The sequence below is a fragment of the Gobius niger genome (assembly GCF_951799975.1).
Source record: "Gobius niger genome assembly, chromosome: 21".
In the NCBI taxonomy this organism is placed as follows: Eukaryota; Metazoa; Chordata; class Actinopteri; order Gobiiformes; family Gobiidae; genus Gobius; species Gobius niger.
The window spans coordinates 15728400-15737410 of NC_136872.1; the positions used below are offsets into that span (position 1 = coordinate 15728400).

Genomic DNA, 9011 nt, shown 5'->3' on the forward strand with positions numbered 1-9011 from the left:
CGGAAAAGCAAGCATGTGGAAGCATTAGCAAACTGCAGTCGGAAAGAAGAGTGCCCCACTTGTTCTGCTATATCTGACGCTAGCATTTTTCAAATCCTCGACACAGGGCCAAGTATACGAGACCTCCCAATTGGTCCACCCCAGGGAAAGGATGTCACTGAAGGCGCTTTCGACTGCTCCGTCAGAGTGTCTTTCAGTCGACAAGTTATACCATGGATTAATGATCTCCTGTGCCATTTAAAAAGAGCAATGACATAAGCACCCATAGGTTAAAGTCCCATTATATTTCTACTCCTTTTGCTGGAAACACACACAGTTCAGTGCAAAAACGTTGAGGTCTAAAACAGTTCAACAGCTCAACAATCAATTCCAATGCTTCTGTCGCTGCTTTAAAACAATCTGGAGCCGCCAAGTTGCTCACTTTGTTATTCTGCATATATTAAAGCACTCTTCACATACAGCTTTTTTCACACTTCACAAAAAACATTCACACAGAACTGTATGTTTCTTCATCTTTTCAGGCCAAATCAGGTTCAAATTTAGGACACGCTCGCCGCTCTAGTACAAACAACACTCCGTTTGGAAGCACACCAAAGCAAAGTGTGGAGTAGGCATGAAAAAAAAATAAAAAAAATACTTTGATATCACGGCATCTTCAATATCTGTGGCCCGTTTTGCTTGAGCTATTCAAGTTGCAAGTCTAATGGAAAATATTGAGCGGGGCAATTCGCATCTTCCCTTCAACGCGGCGTGATATATGGAGATGCGCGCTTATATGTGCCTGTCAAAGTATTGCTTTTCATTGCATATATAATATTATGAGGGCATAATCACGGAGCTTATGGAGATCCTCGTTTCCGGATTGCTTAACATATAAATACTGCCATCTTCCTGCTACGTCTGAGTCACTGTCTCGTTTCCCTGTCTGCTCTCCCTTGCTCGCCTCTCCGACTGTTTCCGACACACGAGCGCTGTCACTCCGCCGAGGGTGCAGTTGCTATGACGACTATTATGCATGCCAATCAGCCATCCGTGAGTCATCCTTTACACCTTTCCGTGTTTTTTGGGGCGGGTGTTTGGGTGAGATTTCCTGCATTCCCTGACAGCACAGTATCCCCGTCATGTGCAGGGGTGCTGTTTGCAGACAGGAGAGGGAAGCAAGTGCTATGAGTAGATTAAGGTCATGTAAAATATCTGTTGTCCAAGTCCAATGCAGCTGGGGGAAATGTTCAGTGGGGCACACAGTTCAGCGGCTTCTACAAATCTGGAGCGAGGTCTCCGAGAGCCTAACAATGTCCAACTAATGAGTCAAATTCTGCAGCAGAGGCCTGGGTTCCTTATTTTCATTATATCCTGTACATCTTATACATAAAAGCACTGTGATGTGAGATATTGTCTAGAAGAGCAAAAGAAAGAAGAAGAGAATATGAAACAGCGAGAATGTGGAACAAAGCAGAAAATGGATTATAAAAGGATTTTGCTTGTTCAATGTTCAATCCAAATTTGGAAGGGGTGAATGGTGCACATCTTTGCAAACCTAATGTATTCCATGTTAGGTGTTCCCAAAGATTTTCTCTCATTGACATATCAGCGAGTCCAACGCGCTCAGAAAAGTAGTGCATGAAAATCAGTTTCAACAATATTCACTCGAAGAGCAAGTGAAATGCTATCCCTTCACTGTGATTCTCCAGGCCTTGTTTAGATTTCTTTTCAGAAACTCTCATGGGAAGTTTTGAGGGCCCCACGGCACAACAGCAGCGCCTCTGGTCATCTTGAGGCTGGGATGAAATCCTGTATCCCGCTGACCCAATTTGATTCCTCCTGACCCAGAGTCTTAAGAAAGACTTGATGATATAACACCTACTTAATCCCTTCTCATGGGTTTCTAGGTAACAGTTACTATGGGGACCGGCTGTCTTTTGGGATGTTGATGCCGGCTGTGAGCTGTACAGTGAAGAGGCCAGGAGCTGGATGGGCAAAATGTAAAAAGTATCGCAATTGTCGCAAATTTATGCTCCGGACGGGGATTTTATGCAGTGAAGTGGATGCAGGGCTGCAGAGAGGTGCTTATCTGAGGCCTTGCCCACACACAGCGCCCGTGTGGAGGACGAGCATTTGTTCAAGCTAAGTCTAGTCGCAGTAGGTGGAAGGCTGCACAGCAAAGACAAAAATCACACTTCAGACTTCTCTTATGAAACAGTTTTGAAAAGCGCATAAAGGGTCCTAACTCAAAGAACTTCAAAGAGTCTGTGGCAAATTCAGTGTCTCTCAACCACTACTTGTTTTGGCATGTTGTGTTCATTTTCAGCCAATCTATCAAAGTTGTTTTTCAACCAGCCCAAAATAAAAAGCTAAAAAGAAATCGTTTTTGATGTTATAATGAGTCCCAGTGATGTTACACTAAGCTCACGTTATTGATTGCTGGTTATAAACAGTGCATTATTGATAAGAAACACACATTGGTAAATATTGTGTTTGTTGAAGTCACTAAGTAATTACTATTGATAACCATATGATAATACCAACCATCCAAGCAACCCAATCCAGTTGACAACCTTTTTGAAAACCTTTGCTATGATGATGTGTTCTAACTTGGTTGTTTTTCTGTCCTTAGGTCTGTGGACAGTCAGGCGGTCTACCATGCCTGTGCCCCCACCCCCCGGCCCCCGCAGACAGACACACCCGCCCCACGCACACCTCCATCCGAGACAGAGGGCGGAAGGCTTCCCCCCTGCCTCCCTGCTCTCCCTCACTCTCCCACCGCCTCTCCTCATCTCCCCATTCGCTCACCTGGTCCACTGTGCCTGCCCCCGGACTACAAAACGGACACTTCCGGACTTCGCCACATTCCCGGCCTTCCATTGGCTCACGCTGGTCACATGCTGCCTACTGCCGTCGCTGATTGGTGCGGGCGAGACGTGGGGGATGGTCTCCACCTGTCCCTTCCACTGCGTCTGTCGAAACTTATCGGAGTCTCTAAGTACTCTGTGCGCGGACAAGGGGCTACTGTTCGTCCCCCCGAACGTTGATAGGAGGACAGTGGAGCTACGTTTGGCTGATAATTTCATCACGGAAGTCGGAGGAATTGATTTTGCCAACATGAGTGGCTTGGTTGACCTGACTTTGTCGAGGAACACCATCCATCACATACGACCAATGGCCTTCGCGGACCTAGAGAGTCTCCGCTCACTGCACCTTGACGGTAAGTGTTAGTATAGCATAAGAGCAAGATCTATGCAAATCAACCTGCCGTCAATGACGTTTTTTGTGTCTAGGTAATCGCTTAACCATTCTAGGACCAAGGGACTTAGCAGGTTTGGTCAATCTGCAGCACCTGATCGTCAACAACAACCAACTGGTCAAAATCTCCGTGCAAGTCTTTGACGACTTCTTGCTAACGCTGGAGGACCTGGACCTATCCTACAACAATCTCAAAAGGTACCTATATTGGATTCCCACTTTCCATGTTGCAGCGGCGGATTCTTTGTTAATAACACGGGGGTAAAAACAAAAAGGCAGCAGAACTTGAGTCCAAAGGGTACGCTGAACAAAAATACAAGTCTTGTGTGAGCACGAGTCAGCAAACACAGTAAAGTGGAGCCGGCGCAAACTGCTGAGGCGCGGTGGATGAAAAGCTCAGAAAATTGAAAGTGAATCAATTTTGATGAGGTCCTAATTTTCTTTGACTTCGATTGTTGAAAGACAGGCCCGCGCAGTCTCTATTGTGAGCGAGCTATAGAGATCCTCTTTATGGCTGTCTCGATCCGTTCTGTTCCTTTCATATCTGTAGCGGGGGACAATGAAGGCATTTAAGACGTCGATCCATGCCCGTGTCTTCGGACAAAATAATAAGGAGAGACAAAGATAATATTCATTACCCTTTCACTACCAATCACCTTCATAATGACAGTCCTCTAATAGATCCAACAGCTTCAGCCTGTCACTGGTGATTAAAACGTTTCATTTGTCTCCCCTACAGGAGCCCGGGCACATGTCCAAGAGCCATTGCAATATAAGACAATAATAGCCTGACTTTTTGTGAAGCACACATTAGCATCTGCCATTTGCCCCTTTTTACGGTTACGGGTTGCCGCTCAGCATCTTTACTGTTTGTGGTTCTAAATAAGACCTTGCTATCTCCATGACTGACAAAAAAACAAAACAAAGCAACTGTATTTTGTAGCATGGTTTTGGGCAGGGTGAAGGTCATCCACTGCCAGGAGACACACAATTATCAACAACAGAAGTCCAGCTCTTTCTCTGTGGGTTTTTCAAAAGTTCAGCAGCACAAAACTTCTTTTATCATCATTTGTATTGCAGGCCACGCTCCAAGGTCACTTACTATTACTTTTCTATTCATACTTTTCCAACCGGAATCCATTTACAAAGATGACAGAGGGAAATGACAACGAGCCTGTTAAAATGATGTCCTTGTTTTACGATATCCAACCTTCTACTTCACTCTGTGGCCTAATCTAAACCACAAACACCATTTAATGAAGCTATTACGAGCCCGGTATCGCTTCGACTCACAGGCCTATCGTCAGGAGACACCGTATAGACAAAGAGGCTGACCATCTGCTGTTGTTTGCTGTACACATTAGTAATATCCCACAGCTCATCTCTTCCTTCTTTCAGTGGTGTGATTAAAATCAGAGCAAGCGTGCGTTTTCAGCTTAGACAATAGAAAACAACATTTCCTTGATTCACCAGCTGCACTATATAATAAACCTCAAAGATATAATTGTATACATCCATGTAATTGTACAGTGTGTGGTGTACTGAGATACTGTATGTACCTCTGAACTAATACAATAAATTTCAAAAGGTGTTTGCATAGGTCAAAAGTACACGGTTAGAATGTCTTATCAAAAAGATGCTTGGAGACCAGAACTTTGTTTGTTGCAGAGAACATTGTATAACATGAAATATTTGCTGCTTTTGCAATTTTCCTGCTGAGCCCATTCAAATTCCAATTCCAATTTGATTGCGATTGATCTTGTTGTCGCTTCAAAGACTAAATATCTCATTATGTCACTTCACAATCCAATGGCTGTTTATTATATTTGAGCGCTCACACTTTTCCGCTTATGACTAATTTGTTCAAAACAGTTCGTGAGCGCGACAAGAGATTGACTTCTAAATGACAACGGTGGCGGCTCACAGATGGGATCGGTATAACGGCACGAAACAAGGATTGAGAGGGAGAAAAAGCATCTGCTGTCGCTGTCTGTCAAAATCTATTAGTCTCTGTTTGGTCTTAATTTGAGGCGAGAAGCATGAATGAAAACATGTGAGCTGTGTGCATTACGCGGCGGAGCAAACGGGACAAGATGTACGGTTAGTGCATATCAAAAGATGATGATCAATGTTTTTGAACATGAAAAAACTACATTCATGATTACATATTGCAAAAGATAACATTAGTAGTTATAGTAGTTATAGTAGTAGTAACTGTAATACCTTTAGCTTTGATTTGGTAGTGCTGGCCCAAGTTAGACCAAATTCAATGCTGCTTTAAGACATTTCAGGTTAGTTCACATGTTAATCCTTCTATTGCCATTGATGATCCTGGTATGGACCAAATTCAGTTTGTTTAGGCATAGTTCAATCCTGAATTAGTTTTATGTGCAAGCCTTGGGACACATTTATCCAGTACTTTATCCATACAGCAAAGGACATTTTGTCACATGCATTGTCAGTCTATTTTGTTACTTAAAGACACTCTATGCAAGTTGGCCATTTTACACTCACTACTGCCACCTCAGGTCATACGTGTAACTGCACCTTCTATATTAAGCTCGTGCATGACGGCACTTCGGACCCGAATTAACACCTTTTTGAGTGACAGTGCAGGATTTTAGAGGCAGTTGTGGTGAACAGGTCTGGGCTCATTCTACACATTAGGACATGACTGGAACATGTAGGGAGAGGAAAATACATAATTTTAACATTTTTAAACTACGTATAGTCCCTTTAAGTCCTGATTTATAGCATAAATACGGTCATGTTAAATTGCAAGGGTTGGACCTGGTTTACCCTTTTAAGTGAGTCAAAGATGGTACTTACTTGGAGAGCAAACTGTTTCCATTTCCGTGAAACGCTTGAGGACCGCGGCTCTTTTCTGTTTATTAAAGTGCCAAATCTCTCTGTAACTACTTTCTCTATTGCCCGCAGAGTTCCTTGGGAGTCCATTCAGAACATGGCCAGCCTGCACACGCTCAACCTGGACCATAACTTGATAGACCACATTGCGGAGGGGGTCTTTGGGGAGCTGTATAAGCTGGCCCGGCTGGACATGACCTCCAACCGGCTTCGTACCCTTCCGCCGGATCCGTTCTTCGCCAGGTATGGCTTAAGTTCCGCCTCTTTTTTTTTTTCCCGTCACAATGTTCCTAAGAAGTGGCTTATGGTGGGGTTTGTTGTGGTAGACTGCAGAGCAAGGGAAGCGGCCGCTGGCACCGTAACAAGTACTGTACTGCTGTGAAGGCATTTAATTATTTATGGAAATGTGTGCAATACGGGGAACTAAGCCCACTGTCTGCAGCTTTTGTCTCCCCTCCAGCTTTCGTCTCATCTCCAGGTGGTTTTTGGTCGGAAATCTTTGAAAAGCCTTTGAGTTTCTTTCATCTACCCGCCACCTTTCATGTATTATTTTGTTTGTAAAATGTAACTTTTTTATATGTTTTCTTTTTGTGAGGTAAAGGCAAGCATTACTAAATAGACTTTACCCAAGAAGAGCATCACAAAGAGCAATAGTTAACAAACGTCTTTCTTCTTTAAAATGTTCAATCTATTGAACTTTGATCATAATTTAGTCAGTTAAGAAAGTTAGAAGAGTTAAAACAATTACTCAGCCATGCACAACATGCACTAAACGCTATGACAAGATATCTCCCACTTATTATTTAGGGAGTTGTGTGTAATACAGGCTGTGCTGCTTTTGTCCCACGGGGGATTCTGAGTCAGAAATCTTTAAAAAGTCTTGATTTTTCTTTCATCTTACTTTCCACCTTTCATGCACGATTTTGTTTATAATGTTCGGAGTGTTCCGCATCGCACAATGTAAAAGAAAAAGCGGTGTATATCCAAGAGATCAAAGCCTTACATAACAGTCATTACCTGCCCACAGGCTTGTCAAAACAGACGCCAATTACAAGGGGGTAACGAGAGGACTATCCGGCTCATTGTGGAGCTGCCAGCCGAGCTCACAGTAACTCTGAAATATCTCAAGAGTCCAGCTGCGACATGGCGCAAATGAACTGTGCTCAGAACAAGTGAGATTTCCCGCCAAATTCTCTGGGAGCCCACAGTCTTTGAGTGACAAACTGACCAGTGAAGGTGTTGAATAGTAAAAAAGTGCTGACTGGAGGGTCAAGATAACGGCTCGTGCAGAGCTGTAATGAGAGATAATGCACTCTCTCAATCAGTCTTTTTGTCAGAGGTACAAACATGTGTGTTTGCTAGTTTGGTTTGGATTTCAAAGACAACACCTTTTTTGATGTAATGCTCTGATTGTTTAGCTGATGGATGAATCTCTGTGGCTTAAATATATCCAGGTGCTTTTATCTCGGCATGAGGCACAGGAGAGTAGCGTCAGAGCAGGCAGCGACGGTCGTCTCTCTCTGTTTTATAGATTCCCTTTGTATTACCCACTGTTTTCTGAGCAAAACCCACCTGCTACCAAAGATTTTTTTCTTTTTTTTTACTTTGTCAAGAGAAGTGCTAATCTGATGTCAATAGTATTTGCAATTTTCATAGAACTTTGAATGTATTATGTAGCTGCTTTGTGTATTATGGCTCTGGTGTGGGTGTATGTCAAGCTTTGTATGTAGATCACACTGAAGCTAAATGTAACCAAAGACTATTTCTAGCACATTTTAGGTCAATTGTAATGAATTCCAACAGGCTAAAAGATACTTATCACTGCACTTCTCCTTTCCTTTAAAAAAATGAAATAAACTTTCACGGGGTCATCAACTACTCTTCACCCTCATACCCCACATAGGTATTACTTCCTCACTCTAATCTTCTTTATATTTGGATATTCTCAGGTCCCAGACAGGTGCTATAAGCCCCACTCCTTACAACGCAGTCATCAGCCTAAACTTCGGCGGGAACCCACTGCACTGCAACTGCGAACTGCTGTGGTTAAGAAGGCTCATCAGGAGGGACGACATGGAGACGTGCGCCACTCCCGTCCATTTGGCCGGAAAGTAAGTCACGCTTTGGATTGTGTGAAGATTAACTGGTTTGAACAGTTTAAAATAGCAAGTAGCCTCTTCAAAATGTTCAAAAACTGGAATAACAAAGATGATTCACAACAGTAAAAGGAAGTGACAGCTGAGGTGTTCCTTTTAGTCGGACTTATGACCATTCAATAATCAATGTATTTCACTCTGTGCGTAATCCAAACCTGAAAATCGGAATAAGAGCATGCTGTGTATAACTACATCAAATTGATCTTCACACCACAGCAACATAACATAAGATATTGTCGTTAACACTGCCCTATACTGCATGGTGTGTATATCTAATAATTCCCAGCTCTATGGCCGATCCAGGGGCCTCAGGAGCTCATTAAACAAACACATAAACACATTTGTTCAGATCCTGTGTCGCGGACTAAGTTGCCGTGTGATTCTCCAATTCGTTTGATCTCACGCTCGCGTACTTAAAAGAAGCGAGCCACAGCGTAAACAAAAGATTGAGGACAAAATTGAACATCTGCCGCCGTCGTCTGTCATCACTGTCATCATTAATTACTCTTTGTTTGGCGCGGCTTTCTGCAGGCGAGCAAACAAGAAAAATGTTCCGAGTCACATTCCGAAATTAACTCCAGACTTAATGTGACGGGAACCACGCATAGATCTTTAGGGGAACATCAAACTGTCCGGCAGGAAAACAGTTTGGACGTGAGCTAGTTTCAATGGCGTAATTCATCCGGACAAACACACACAAAAAAACAAAAAAAGTAGAAGGTAAAAGTAAAATCTGAAGAAAAATACGAT

At 43.1% G+C, this 9011-nt stretch overlaps 2 protein-coding genes across 2 annotated transcripts in view; one reads left to right on the forward strand and one right to left on the reverse strand.

Annotated features, from left to right (window-relative positions):
- The window catches only part of LOC306980998 (pyruvate carboxylase, mitochondrial-like), a 362010-nt gene that overhangs the window by 119163 nt on the left and 233836 nt on the right, over window positions 1–9011 (reverse strand). The gene's annotated exons all lie outside the window — the stretch shown is intronic.
- LOC306980618 (leucine-rich repeat and fibronectin type-III domain-containing protein 2-like) overlaps window positions 1–9011 on the forward strand; it is a 46107-nt gene that overhangs the window by 21325 nt on the left and 15771 nt on the right. Inside the window, exons 3-6 of the mRNA XM_079580044.1 lie at window positions 2615–3202; window positions 3276–3438; window positions 6178–6348; window positions 8055–8216. Of these exons, the coding sequence (XP_079436170.1) occupies window positions 2641–3202; window positions 3276–3438; window positions 6178–6348; window positions 8055–8216 (1058 nt within the window). The 5' untranslated portion in view covers window positions 2615–2640. The remainder of the gene's footprint in view (window positions 1–2614; window positions 3203–3275; window positions 3439–6177; window positions 6349–8054; window positions 8217–9011) is intronic.